At 60.3% G+C, this 14,547-nt stretch overlaps 1 protein-coding gene across 5 annotated transcripts in view; it reads right to left on the bottom strand.

The window, feature by feature from the left end:
- Nucleotides 1-2,168: 2,168 nt before the first annotated feature.
- The window catches only part of GAK (cyclin G associated kinase), a 52,071-nt gene continuing 39,692 nt past the window's right edge, over nt 2,169-14,547 (bottom strand). For all 5 annotated transcript variants that reach the window (XM_029235566.1, XM_029235567.1, XM_029235568.1 and 2 more), the window contains 10 exons: nt 13,785-13,978; nt 12,972-13,115; nt 12,486-12,878; nt 12,075-12,248; nt 11,344-11,454; nt 10,270-10,386; nt 5,566-5,790; nt 4,907-5,055; nt 4,123-4,299; nt 2,169-4,032 (listed from right to left, as the gene is read on the bottom strand). In XM_029235566.1, the coding sequence (XP_029091399.1) occupies nt 3,931-4,032; nt 4,123-4,299; nt 4,907-5,055; nt 5,566-5,790; nt 10,270-10,386; nt 11,344-11,454; nt 12,075-12,248; nt 12,486-12,878; nt 12,972-13,115; nt 13,785-13,978 (1,786 nt within the window). In that variant the 3' untranslated portion in view covers nt 2,169-3,930. The remainder of the gene's footprint in view (nt 4,033-4,122; nt 4,300-4,906; nt 5,056-5,565; nt 5,791-10,269; nt 10,387-11,343; nt 11,455-12,074; nt 12,249-12,485; nt 12,879-12,971; nt 13,116-13,784; nt 13,979-14,547) is intronic.

Here is a 14,547-nt window from a genome sequence, read left to right as displayed (position 1 = left end):
CCCCCCGCCCCCCGCAAGCCTCTCCTTACTCTAGGGATCCCCACACCCCCGCCCTGCCCAGTGGGTGCTGTCCTGCCCTCACACCAGGCCAGGAAGGGCCATGCCCAGCGCAAGCAGGCAGGGCGACGTCAGGCCCCAGGGTTCCCTTCATATGAGACACGGTGCCCAGGTCTCATCCACCGCCCAGCAGGTACTCCGGCTGGACAGGGGCCGTGTCTGTAACAGAGAAAACAGCAGATGCGTGTGTCTGCCTGTCTGTGTCCTCTCTGTGCCCTCCTGGCAGCTGAGGGCCCCCCACTCCCACAGCCCGTCACTCTGGCACAGAAACCGCCACACTGGGGAGAGATCTGTCACAGCACCGCAGCCCAGACAGCCACCATCACCAAGACAGGCCCGGGCTGGACCACCGGGCACAGGGCGGGGCTTGGCCAGCTCCTGGCAGGGCCCAGAGCACCTGGGGGCTGGGTGGCTGCAGAGCAAGGCGCCCAGGGGTCTGCCCAACCCCTCTGGGGGCCTGAGCCGGCTTCATACTGGACAGAGGGTCTCTCTTGGGCCAGGATTCCCAGCCCCGCACTCCACCTTGACCCCCCCACCCTGGGCAGAGGCGCATCTCCCAGGATCGTTCACAGGCCTGGTGACCCAGAGCTGGCCCGAGTCCCCTACACTCACCCCACGGGGCTGGGACAGGGTGATTCCTGAGGGTCTCTGTGGGGACTAGCACCTGCCCGGCTGCCTGGGGCTCGGCCCTGGGCAGGAAGGGAGGCCTGGTGGTGGAATCGCCACAGAGCAGGGGCCCCAGGTCACTCCAGTGCCCCGCACGGCCTGAGGGGATCTAACCCTGGGCCCCCCAAGGCAGAGCCTGGACTAGGGCCCCGAGCAGCAGTTTGTTCCTAAGGGCTCAGGAAGAGTGGCCTGGGCAGGCGAGAAAGCCCATGGAGGTTCGAGGCCGAGCTGGCCGTTCCTCGGGAGTCTTGCTGGGCCTGCTCAGCGGCGCCGGGAAATACTCACTGAGCAGGTGAGTCCTTCCCACAGAGGGGCCTTTGCTGGGAATCCGGCGGGGGCGGGAGCCAAGCGCACGGGCCTCCTGCGCTGCCCACACTGCCCGAGGACCCCCAGCCCACGAAGGGGCCCCTGCGGCAGGGAGACGCGGAAGCGTCCTCAGACCCGCGCTGCCCTGGGGTGGGGGTGGGGGACCGCCCCAGGAGCAGCGAGAACCACGCAGCAGAACACAGCAAGGACCCGCCATCAGAGTGCTTCCTGATTTCAGGGACACGGCTCGATGGTTGGGCGAGGACTCACGGAGACACAGGACTCGATACCCCGGCCAGGACTCCAGGGAGGGGCGCACTCACTGCCTCTGGGACCAGGAGGGGAGGGGCGGGGGGCCGAGGGAGGTACTGCTGGGACCAGGGTCATGTCCCTTCGCGACACCAGTCACCCAGGCTGTCCGGCGCGTGCTGGGTGGGGTCCTCTACAGAACAGGGGGCGGCCGGACCAGGGGGTCCTGGGGTGAGGGATGGGTGGGCAGCACCGGGAGGCATGTACTGTGCTGGGTCCCTAATCTGAGCCAGTCTCCAGACCCGACCTCTGCTGAGGAGCAGACCCCCCCCAGGACCACGCCCGCTTCGAGTGGGGATGGGGCCAGCAGCGGCCCAGCACAGGGTTAGGGTTATAGGGTCATTCCCTGGGCCCCGAGGGGCTCACTGGAGGGGACACACGTGGTCCTTGGAGCAGCCCTGCTCAGGGTCTGCGGCCTGTAGGGATGGAGCCACTGGGGCCATCACCTCACCAAGATAGTAACTCAGAGCCAGTAGGGACGGCGGAGGGAGCGCCACACCAGAGACCCAGGGGCTACTGGCCCTGACCCATGACCCAGAGCAACTCTGATGTGCAGTCTTGGGCCTGTTTAGGTCGTTCATTGTTTTGTTTATGATAAATTTATTTATTTTTGGCTGCATTGGATCTTCACTGCTGCGCGTGGGCTTTCTCTAGTTGCGGCGAGTGGGGGCTACTCTTTGTTGTGGTGCACGGGCTTCTCATCACAGTGGCTTCTCTTGTTGCGGAGCACGGGCTCCAGGCGGGTGGGCTCAGTAGTTGTGGCACGCGGGCTTGGTAGTTGTGGCGCACGGGCCCAGATGCTCCGCAGCATATGGAATCCTGCCGGACCAGGGTTCGAACCCGTGTCCCCTGCATCGGCAGGCAGATTCTTAACGACTGCGCCACCAGGGAAGTCCCACTGTTACTTAAAAGAGTGAGTATGCTTTGAAAGAGGCCTCAGCCTGGGAAGAGCCGGGTTTAACCCTCCTGCCCACCTGCAGCAGCAGCCGCAGCCCAGGTGGGTGGCTCACCTCAGTGAGGGGACAGTGATAGGTCCAGGCGGCCCTCGGCCTCCTCTCCTGCTCTGCGCTGGGGCGGGGCTGGAGAGCAGCCCTGGGGCAGAGGCCGTAGGGTCCTGGGGCCTCAGGACACAAAGCCAGAGCCCCTTCCTCCTCTGAACTGTCAGGAGGTGCAGGCCCACCCTCTGCCAGACCAAAGACGTCACTGGAGGTGGAAGGCGGGGCTCCGAGCTTCAAGTCAGAGTGTTCAGCTAACCGCTGCGCTGCCTCCCAGGTGAGGCCTTGATGTGAGGATGGGTGCCTAGGAGCCCGGCACAGGGAGGGTCCTGACCCTGGTGACCCAACTCGCAAGCCCACCTGAGGGGCAGGTGGCGCACTCTTGAATCCCTGACTTGGCATCACATCTCACTCAGTAACTCATTTTGGCTAAAGAAGAGATCGCACAGAGTTCTCAGAGGCCAGCCACGGTGCTGACTGGGCCGAGGGGCAGCTTTGGCCGGGCCTGGCCAAGCCTGCTGTCACCACGGGGACGAGGGTCGAGGTCCGCCCGTCTCCAGGGCCCGGCCAACAGCGCCAGGCAGCCAGGAGTAGGACGAGCCCTGGGGATGGTGGACTGACCCGCAGGAGGCTGGGAACGTCACTTCCGACCAAAACCTCAAGTCGTGTAACTGCCGTCGTTTGTCCTGACGTGTTGTCTCCCAGAGCATGGGGCGGCTGGGGCTTCTCTAACAGGCCGTGACTCAAGGCCATTGCTTTTGCTTTGAATTCCCGGAACGAGAGAATCCAAAGCCCCCCACACCCTCCCGCTGTGAGGAGGAGGGACCCGGGGGGCCCAGGGGGAGGGCCAGCCTCTGAGCACCTGCAGCAAGACCACCTGCCTCCGCCACGCTGCAGTGGCCACAGGGCATGCCCAGCACCCGACGCGGGCCAGCCCCCCGACCAAAGCCGCAGCTCATCTGATCCCTCCCCACACCTCCCGGCTCTCCTGCCCTCCTGTCGCTCCTGACCACCCAGCTTGGGCTGCTGGCCGAGGCCAGGCTGGGGGCCCGCGGGGGCTCAGACCAGCAGTGGAGAGGAGCCCAACTTCGCCGGGCGGGGGTCCCTGCGGCTCATCTTCACGGTCAGAGCCAAGGTCAACCAGGGGACAGCAAAAGTGCAGGGAGGTGGTGTGCAGCCCCGGAGGCGAGGGGCGTCAGAAAATAGTTTAATTATGTACAGGTGGTCACCAGGCTGATTGCGAGGGGAGACGTGAACGTTCAGGAACGGATTCTGGAGGACAGCTGAGCAGCGCGATCTCCCCAGTGGGCGCGCCACGGATCAAACAAACCACAGACTGTGACACGTGTGGGAGGAGTGCAAATCGTCACCTTTCCTTCAGGACCAGAAGAGAAAAAGAAAGAACTCGGAGGCTTTGGAATGCTTTCTCTTCCTGTGAAGGGAGTGGCGCTGGCCCTGGATCCGCTGAGCGTGGCGGGCGTGACGTGATGCCAGCTGCGGCCGCGCCAGCCCGTGCCGCCCCGGCCCACGTGCAACCCTCCAGGCCAGCCGGCAGCTTCCAGCTCCACGAGCTGCGCGTGCAGCTGCGACCGTGGGCTCAGAAGAGCGGCCGGGAGCCCTGGCTCTCGAACTCGGCCCAGGCGTCGCTGAGCTCCATGAAGACCATGCGGGCGTGCTGCTCGTAGGGCTGCCCCCGGGCCTGCGGGCAGGCAGGATGGCAGCGGTGAGGGCCCGGCCTGCTCCCAGAGCCCACCCCGCCCCCAGCCCGAAGCCCACACCCCGTGCCCACCTTGTCCGGGTGGACCACCAGCACGGCGCGGCGGTACTGCTTCTTCACCTGCGCAGGCGTCACCAGGTCGGCCATGCCCACGGGCGTCCAGCGGCTCTCGTTGTCCCACAGCGCCGTGTGCAGCGTGGACAGCAGGGCGCGGATGTTCCTCTCCTTGCCCTCCGTCCAGTCCAGGAGCTGAAGGAGACGCCGTACTGCTGAGGGCGTGCCAGGCCCCGGCCTCTACCCACTGAGCAGCCGGCGGTCGCCCCACGGAGCAGGGATCTGACTGTGAGATGTGTGGCCCCGACGTGGACCCCCACCCCAGTTTCTGCACTGACCCCACCCAGGCATGGCTAATTCCATTCCCTAGGTCTGGCCGGACAGGACACGGACTAGACGGTGCGTGGAATTCAGGGACCCTTTCCTCAGTGGGGCATTCACAGATGACCCACCGTCACAGCCTTGCCCTGTCCATCCCGGGGTCCAGGCACACAGACGTCCTTGTCACCCCCGGGGTCTCTGCGGCCCACGCCCCCCGACCGGGGTCCCGCCTGGCTGGTGTGCAGAAGAGCGAGGAGCTTTACGAGCCTGAAGCCACATGTCCCAGCCACATGGGGACAGTTGATCTTTCACCCCAAAACTTTCAGGAGAGCAAATAAGCGTAGATGGAAGCCACTGTCCCCGCAAGCATGTCGGACAGAGGTCCTCGTGCGTGAGAGTCGGGGCTGCGCCGGCTGTGTCCCTCTCCCCACGCTCCTGCCCAGGGTGCCCCCCACCCTGCCCCGGCCCGAGGGCCCTGCACCTTCAGCTTGAGCGGGTCTGAGTCCCGCGCCTGGTCCTGCCTCCTCATCTCGGCGATCGTCCTCGGTCCCTTCCTGTCGGCCCGGGAGGAGAAGCCCTGGTTGGACAACAGGTCTTCGAAATCATTCTCCGACACCCTTGGCTTTGGACCTGGAGGAGAGCAGAGGCTTCAGGGGCCGCGCTAAGTGCCCGCCTAACAGCCTGCCTGCTGCCTCTGTGCTGCGTGGCCAGCTCGAGAACCCTCGGGGACGGCAGGACGGCCGAGAAGATGGGAAATGTCCAAAAGAGCTGCCCTGAGGCATGAGCGCACGAGTGTGGGCGGGGTCACGGCAGGCGTCGGGACCACCACCCCCGTGACAAGTGAGGCAGCCAGGCCTGGGCTGACCAGCCAGCCAGCTGCCCGGCCAGCAGAGGCCGAGAAGGTTCCCGGACAGTGTGGCCTGGCCCACTGGGGGCAGAGGCTCACCCACAGACATGCATCTGAAATCATTAACTTCCATCCAAAGGGGCTCCCGCTGGGTGGAAACAGACTCTGGGTCTCCTTAAACACCCTTTCCCGGGACTGGGCTCTGAGCTGGACAAGGCAAAACGGGATTTCACTGTAACCACTTCACAGCAAGCTCAAAAAACCACACACGCGGCGAGAGAGGAAGGACTCACCAAAGCTGGGGGCACGGACCCCCCTCTCCTCCCGGCCGCCGATCACACTGAAGCTGGAGTTGTAGTTTGGCCGTGGCTGTACACTGGCTATGGGGGTTGGCTTGGCCTGGGGGGGCCACGGGGCGCCCTGGGCTGGGGGCCGACTCATCTGCCAGGAGCCGCTGGCCTTGGGAGGGGGGACTGCTTTGGGACCGAAGCCCCCAGGAGTAGGTGCAGCGGGCGAGCCTGGGGAGACAGTTCACGTGGGGAGTGTCATTGATGGCCTGAGGACCGGGCGCTGCCCCGGCGGGTACTCGGCCCTTGCAGGCAGAGGACACACCCCCGCGAAATGAACGTTTCAGGTCAGCCGCCAGGACGGGCGGCCTCTAGGTAGCCGCACAGCTGGCCCGTCTGCAGGGGCTGGGCCGGGTGGGCTCCCCTCCCCACTCGTTCAAATGCAGGGCTGAGTCCAGGAAGCTCCAAACCAGCACCCAGAGCCCACAGGGCCCCCGAGCAGCACCACGCAGGCTGCTGCTCCGTGCACGCAGGCATGTGCCGCGTCACGCGTGCGTGGTTCTGTGCCACTTCACACGCGTACAGCCACGCAAGCACTGGGCTAAGATGCCCCCGTTCTCTGTCCTGTGACCTTTCACCTCGAGAACATTCTAGACGCAGAATCACAGGGCAGGCGGCCCTTGCGATGGGCTCTTCTCGCCCAGGACCCACCCACCTATCCACTCGTCGCCAGCAGCCTGGCAGGTGGATGCGCCACAGAAGGACTCCGGTGGGTTCCAGTCTGTGGAGATTACCAACAGGGTCGCCCTGAGCACTGCTGCAGAGACTCCCTGCTCAGCCCACGTGCACCTCTGGGATAGACGGCGGTCGTGGGTTCGGTTCTGTGAGAACCGACGCCAGCCTCAAGTAGCCGTCCTGCACGACCGCCAGCTCTGTGCCCGGCGCTGCACCCCGTCGAGACCCCCCGCGCCTCCAGGGCCGCCAGTGACACTAGACCTCTCCCCAGGCTGCCGTTCTCTTCACCACTCACCCGTTTTCAAGTTGGATGTGTTTTGCTGTTTTTACTGTTCTTACATATCCTAGATAGTTGTCAGATACGTGGTTCAAAGCTATTTCTCCCACCCTGTAGCTCTTCATCCTGCTGAGAGCCTTTAGCAGGGCACAAGATGTCTTTTTGTTCAAGTCCAATTTATCCATTGTTTGCTGACGGATCGTGGTCCAGGAGACACTAAAGGCGACGTCCCCACAATTTTCTCTTTTCTTCTGAAAGCTTTACAGATCTATGGCCAATTCTGAGTAAAATGGTCATCTACCTGCTGTTTAAGGTGTGAAATTCAGGTGAGGCCACTTTCTTGCCGCCCCAGCACCGTCATGAATGGTTTTGCACCTCTGGCAAAAGTCAGTTGGTCTTACTGGTGTGGGGCTACTTCCAGGTCGGTGATCTACGTGTCTGTCCTGCCCACAGCACGCAGGCATGGAGGAGGTAGGAGGCCTGGTGAGCTGAGTCTTAACCACCCCATTTCCCCTGACTCTCCAAATAAAGTCTACAACAAGCTCGTCTATGTCTGCAGGAACCCTCACTGGCATTTCTGGTGAGGACTGTACTGACCCCATTGACCACTGCAAGAGAACCTTCCTGATGTGGGTCACCGGGCTGCGAGCCCATCTGTTTACTGAGATCTTCCCCGTTTGGTTTTGTAGCTTCGCGAGTCCTGTATGTGCTTCGTAACAGTAATATGTTATATGTTTCTTTTTTTCTTCTTTTGCAGGGATTGTAAACGGTGCTGTTCTAAATTTTGGGTTCCTTGTGCATGTTGCTAGTAAACAGAAATACCCTTGTGGTGTCTGTTTGTTGATCCTGTGTCCTGCGACCCTCCTGAACTCGCTCTGGGACCTGAAATGCTTCCATAGACCCCCTGAGATTTCCCACACAGACAGCACGGCGTCCGCACATGACAACACTGCCTGTGTCCCTTCTGTCCCTTTCTTGCCTGCCTGCACCACCTGGGCTGACCCTGGGGAGTGTGTGGTCTTCTGAAATCCAGCGCAAGCGTGGCGGCAGGACTCTGCAGATGCTCCCTATCAAGCCCACGGGCTTCGCATTACTGGTCTGTTGAGCGTTTATCACAAGTAGGTGTTGAACTCCGGGGAATGCCTCTTCTGCACCACCGATGTGATCACACGACTTCCCTTCCTAGGCCGGTTAACGCTGTGTATACGTATACATATATATATGTATATATACAATTTTTTAAAAAATTATTTATTTATTTTGACTGCGTCGGGTCTTAGTTGCAGCACGAGGAATCTTCTCTAGCTGTGGCGCGTGGGCTCCAGGGCACGTGCGGGCTCAGCAGTTGTGGTGAGCGGGCTTAGTTGCCCCGCGGCACGTGGGATCTTAGCTCTGCGATCAGGGATCGCACCCGTGCCCCCTCCGTTGGAAGGCGAAGTCTTGGCCACTGGGCCGCCAGGGAGGCCCCTGTGCGATGCTTTCATACACTGATGAGCTCTCTGTGCAGCTCTCTGTGCTGATGACTGGCTTTGATCTTTGTGTCTGTGTTCATGAGGGACGCTGCCCTGTGGTCTGTAGTTTCCTTCTGTATCGCCTCCATCTGGTTTTGGTATCAAAGTAATACCAGATTCATAAAGTCAACTGGAAAATATTCCCTCCTCTTCCTATTTCTTGGAAAAGACTGTGTGGAATTGGTATGAATTCTTTAAACATTTGGTAAAATTCTCCAGTGAACCCAGATGGAACTGGAGATTTCCTTTATGGGAGGTTTCTAACTATGAATTCATTTTCTTTATGATTACAGACCCACTCAAATGCTCTACCTCACACGGGGCACACCTGAAGAACTTGTCCACCTCACCTCAGTCCCAGAGCTGGTGCTGAAGCCGTAAGTCCATTTCCCTTCAGAGCCTCTGGGGTCTGTGGACATCTTGGGTTAACCCCTCTTTCTTAATCCATCTTAGCAGAGATTTGTCAACTTTACCGACCTTCTCAGAGAACTAGCTTTTTGATCAACCCATTTTCTCTAGTTTTCATTTTCTATTTCATTGATTTGGGCTCTTTATCATTTCCTTCCATTTGCTTTGAGCTTATTTTGCTTTTCTTTTCAAATGTCTTCAGGTGATAACTCACAATACTGATGAGACGTTTCCTCTTTTCCAAACTACACGCTTAATGCTATGTGTTTCCCTCTTGGCACTGCTTTAGCTGCATAACCCAAGTTTAGATGTGTCATGTTTTCATTTTCATTCTCTTCGACACGCTGTTTTATTTTCCTTGAGACTTCCTAAATAACCCGTGTTATTTAAAACTGTGTCATTCAGGACTTCCCTGGTGGTGCAGTGGTTAAGAATCCAGCTGCCAATGCAGGGGACACGGGTTCAAGCCCTGGTCCAGGAAGATCCCACATGCCACAGAGCAACTAAGCCCATGCGCCACAACTACTGAGCCTGCGCTCTACAGCCCGCGAGCCACAACTACTGAGCCCGCATGCCACAACTACTGAAGCCTGTGCGCCTAGAGCCTGTGCTCTGCAACAAGAAGCCACCTCAGTGAGAAGCCCGCACACCACAACGAAGAGTAGCCCCCGCTCGCCACAACCAGAGAAAAGCCCATGTGCAGCCATGAAGACCTAATGCAGCCAAAAATAAATTTTCTTAAAAATTTAAAAAAATAAAAAATAAAAGTATCAATTTCCAAGAGTTTGAAGATTTTTCAGTTATCTCGCTGTTACCAATTTCTAGTTTGATTCCATTTGGTCACGGAATGATACGGTCTATATGATTTCAGTTCTTTTAAGTTTGTTGATGACTTTTTATGGCCCAATACATGGCCTTTCTTGGTGGTTGCTTGGGTGCAGGAGGAGGTGTGTCCTGCTGCTGTCAGGCACAGTGTCCTGTGAATGTCCCACAGCTTTGCTGACTTGCTGTCTGGTGGCTCTATCTTTGTTGACAGAGGGATGCTGAGGTCTCCAACTAGAATGTGAGTTTGTCTGTTTCTCCTTTCGGCTCCATCAGCTTCATGCAGGACTCTGTTTTCTGAGGGGGTGTGACGGAGGTCTGGGATCACAGTGCAGAGCTGAGGGCTGGGCTCCATCCTGAGAACAGGCGTCCCAGATCCCGAGAATTCCTTCTCACCACAGGCAGCCCCCGAGAGGCTCCAAGTGACCCCGCCCTGTGCTCAGACAGCCCAAGATAGAGGCAGAAAGCCCAGGGCAAACCCAAACTTCCAGGAATGCTCTCAGGGAGACACCAAAACCTGAAATGCCAGGAAGCGTCTGGGGAGATGTTATTTTCACCTAAAATTCCACATGCCTCCCGACTGCCAAGGGACGAGAGACACTCCTGGCCTCCAAACAATTAACGTCCCTAAAAGTTTTCTCAGAAAAATTACTGGCAGTGAATTCTGCTCCCTGGGGAGCGGGGCAGGCACTCTCCACGCTCCTGTGCTGAGACTGCTCCTAGATGACCCCCAAGCACCGCTATGCCAGCAGAGGGCCAGACTCCAGCACCAGTTTTGGCAATTCCTGGTGTTATCTTGGTAACAAGCTCCTGGGATGAAGCAGATTGGGCCTTTCCTGGTGTCGCTGTGCCCTGGGCCTTGGCGGACAGGGTGAGGCCCCACCTCGGGTAGGTGGGCACAACACCCCAGAGAGAGGCCTGGTGCTTTCCAAATGCCCGACACGGCCCTCAGGTTACCTTGGAGGCCGGAACTGAGGTCGCCGAGGTCCGCAAATGGGTCATGGCTCTGAGACTTGGTCTGGCTGGCTGGGGGGCCAGGAGGTGCCGGCTGGCCTCCAGGAGAGACGAAGGGGCCTGGAGGAGGGCAGGGGCATTAGATCCAGCACACTGGAGTAGATGTGGCTTCTGCTCTCCCATCTCACGCTCCTACAGGCCTCGCTCGGCGTTGTCACCGCACCTGGGACGTGGCCACACTCGCAGCCCGAGCTGCCCACATGGCTCCGTGTGGGAGGTCACCTGACAGCTCGTATAAACTGTCCTGGGTTTGTCCTACCACCTCCCGAATCCATCTAAAGTGTGAGTGCACTCTACGACATTCGTTCATTCTAAGTACAAGGTACTGAAACGTCTAAGTAAATCACTGTCCTGCTCCTAATTCCCGTGTCATTCAAGAGTCAACTGTGAGGTCATTACAAACGATGGCAACTCATACATAAAGAGCTCTTACGAGTTAATACAAAAAAGGTGAATTTCCCGTGCAAAAAAATGATTAGAAAATGTGAAACAGTTCTCAAAAGAAACATAACCAAAAACACACAAAATAATAACCTCACGCATAATGAAGAAAAGCAAATTGAAAGAACTGGTAGCCTATCAAACCAGCAGAGTAGCATGTTTACAATCACAGCCCATAAGTTAACAAACAGGACTTAAGAGAGAAGCACGTCACAGGCGCCACAAACACCACTGCCTTTGAAAGCAACTCACTACCGGAAACTTCCCCACGGGACAGGATCCTGACGTACGGAAAGGACAGACATGATGAAAGTGAGACACCAGAAGCACTCTTGCCCCCACAGATAAGGGACAGACCAGGATAGCCTGCAGCCTCTCAAGGGCCCTGCAGGCCACAAGGAAGCGCTAAGGAACATTCTGGGTGAAAACTTCAGAACAAGCCGAATAAGCGCCCACAGGAGCCGCACGGGGGGACTCGGGACAGTGGCAGGAGGCCCGGCCAGAGTGCCCCTGGGGCGCTGCTCCTGTCTCCTCCTCTTCTGGGGGCCGGGGTCACAGTTACGCCACGTGCCGTACCTTCTGCAGCTGGTGCGGGGGCCGGGGCTTCAGCCCAGGCGTCCCATCCTCCCAGCAGGTCCGGGTGGCTGGTAGAGGCTGTCATCTTGCTGGGCTCCGCTGGCAGGTCACCTGGGAAGACAGCGGCGCTATCAGGTGTGTCCCCGGTGGGGGCGGGCACATGGCCTTCATATGGCCTCCTGGGGGCCCTAGGGGACAGGCTGGCCACAAGCCCCATCTGCGGCAGTCTCGGGGGCTGCCCTCCGTACCCCCCTCCACGTGTGGGCAGGAGGCAGGAGGCACACCTGACGGCCGCCCGTGCGGGAGGTGGGGGGCCTAGGTGCTGGGCAGCAGCCCCTGCAGCACTCCTGGCCTAGCGAAGCCCCAGGCAGGGCTGTGCTAACGCACCTCTGGGGCCTCCAACCGGTCTCCCTCCACACGGGCGGAGGACACATCACACGGTCACTGCACTGACCAAGTGGATGCAGGGAGACAGCAAGAGGAGAAGCCCACAGGGCGATGCTGAGACTAGCGTCCGCCGTCCCTCATCTGAAAGGGTCTTCAGAGAGGCCTCCTCCCGCCATGGCTGGCCACATGCCAGTGCCCCAGAGCCTGCCTCCCCACCTCCCCTGAAACCCAGCAGGGCACACAGAGTGGACACTGGCTGCGTCCCCTTTCTGGGGGAGGGAGGATGGCACTGCCCATCTCCCCCGGCCCTGTGGCCCCGTCCCCAGTGTGGAGACCGCACTTACCCAGATGCAGGAAGTTGGTGCCGCGGGCCAGGGGTGGAGCGCTGTGGGTGGCAGGGAAGGATGCAGGCAGGGTGGCTGGAGAGTCCGAATTAAGAAATTCGCCAAAGAGGTCGGGCTGGGAGTGGGGCTGGGCGTCCGGGTCAGACGGCAGCAGGAGAGGGTCAAACGGGTCCGCTGTGGCAGGACACCAGGAAGCAGGTGCACGTGAGCGCAGGCACCACAGTGCACACCCTCGGCCCAGAGGATCGGCTCCAGGACGGCCCTCCCACGGCCCCGTGGCTCCGAGAGGGCGGGGCAAAGCGCTGACCCCGCTGACCCCCGCCTGTCTCAGGAGATCCTCTGGGGGCTCGCGGTCTCCCTGAACGGCAGACTGCCGTGACCTCCGGGCCCACTCCTGTCGGCGGCACCTACCGGCTGGGACCGTGGTCCGTGCGCTCGGGTCAGAGGCCGGGCTGGTGAAGAGCAGCGCCGCGTCCCTGCCGAGCAGACCGCCTGCGGCACCCTCTGGAGCAGCCGCCGGGGCCCCCAGGAGGCGGCTGAGCAGGTCCGCGTTGCTGGGGGGGCCCCCGCGGGCCTGCATGGGGGGCATCGGCCCAGCCTCGGAGTGCAGCCCCAGGAGGTCCACACCGTCCTCCTGCGGCAGGTCCGGGCCTGGCGTGTCCTCGTCGGCCACGTCCCCGCTCTCAGCCGAGAGCGTTGGGGCTTCCTCGTCAGACGGCTCACTCACACGTCCGTCCTCGGCCGCAGCAGACAGACCCTCCTCGGCAAGGTGACCCTCTGGGGCTGTCGCGCAATCCCCGTCCTCTGAAAAGAAGACAACGGTGGGGCGGCTGCGGCTCAGTGCGAGGAGTCAGCACGGGGAGGCCCACGAGGGCAGCGCCAGGCCCGCCTACCCACCCCGCCAGTCCAGCGTGTGCAGAAAGCGGTCGGTGTCCCCGCTGCTGTGCGGTGAGTCCAACTCCGGGGGCTCGGCATCCGCAGGCCCGGCCTCGGCGTCATACTGCGCAGAGGAGCCTGGCTGCCTGGGGAGCTCTGGTTTTCCTGCAGGAAGGGGGATGTCAGGCCACCCGGCCCAGGGCAGCAGCCCGTGTGGGGCTCCGGGGCCCAGGCCCAGAGCCAGGAAGGGCTCACCACCACCAGAAACCCACACAACAATCAACCAACAGTGAATGGATCCCAGCGTCGCCCAGACGCTGCCCCGGGACACGTGTGCACACACGTACACCGGAAAGCATACGTGCACGCACACGTGCACACACGCTATTCAGGGACACTTAGCTGTCCTCACATAACAGAAAAAAATGCAAACCAAGAACACGAAGAAAATCGTTATGTGGCAAACGAAGTCCCAAGTCCCACCCACCAGCGTACTTCTGATGCTCCTTTCAGTAAACGCTATGTAATAAGCCAACACAACCCTGCTGAGTTGCGGGGGGTGGAGGGGGTGGGGGTTGGCCAGGAACAAACTGCTGCGGGGGCAGCCCCGCCAGCTGGTCCCAATTGAAGCCTCGACTTCTTCCAGGTCATGTTCAAAGGTGACACATGTCCAGAAAATGCACCCCCCCAAAACAGCGAGTGACTCAAACCTGACCCTCCCGGGGGTCCCAGCCCCACCCCGTGACCCCGGCAGGGCCTGCAGGCCACGTGGCTTGGGATCCAAAAACAGACACTGGGCCACCTGCAGGCGTGCCCAGAAAACAAGGATCTCACCAAATTTCGACAGGATGTCTTGCTGCTCCTCGCGGCTGGAAAACAGGATCTTGGGGTTCAGCCCCCGCATGCTCGCAGTCTCCCAGGGTGGGGCCTCGTGGCCGGGCCTATCTCTGGGCTCCACCTCCACCTCCAGGTTCACTTGGAATAAATCGGGATATTTCTCCTGAATGTCACAAGCGTCCAGGTCATACCTGCATTGGGGAGGTGAGAAGCAGGTTAGGCACAACCACGGGCACTGCGGGTACCACCCCAATGTTCACCGGGAAACGAGTGCGGGGCAGGGCCGCGTGTTCCACAGGCACTCCAGCCCCTGAACTACATGCTCGGGACGTTCACGCCGCCACTGAGCCAAGGGTCAGAGGGACCGGCAGGGGTCTGTGCGCAGTGGGGCCCGTCCACACCCGCAGAGCAGGACCCCCGCTCCTCCGTCGGGGGAGCGCTCAGCCCGCACTCCTCAGGCACTGGAGTTCAAATCAGGTCCTCAGAGCTTAAATGCACGTTCCCATAAAAACAATGCCATCCACGCTGGCAAAATCCCCCAACTATTAACAGATGCCCATAAACCAACACCTCTGCAATCTGGCTGCAGGGGTGGAGAGGCACCAACCTGTTCCCACTGGGTGGGACGGGGAGCCGGGGAGCCCGGGCACGGGCGGGAGACTGGTAACAGGGCAGCCTGGCAGTGGTGACTGTGGCTGCCACGTCACTGAACTGCCCTCGTTCTGTGGCTCCGCATCTTTCGAGGGAATTCCTAAGATCA

The sequence above is a fragment of the Monodon monoceros genome, unplaced genomic scaffold (assembly GCF_005190385.1).
Source record: "Monodon monoceros isolate NGI ecotype Baffin Bay Population unplaced genomic scaffold, NGI_Narwhal_1 Super_Scaffold_20, whole genome shotgun sequence".
Lineage (NCBI taxonomy): Eukaryota > Metazoa > Chordata > Mammalia > Artiodactyla > Monodontidae > Monodon > Monodon monoceros.
Note: the sequence above shows the minus strand (reverse complement) of the source record. Positions and strands in the feature narration are given on the sequence as shown.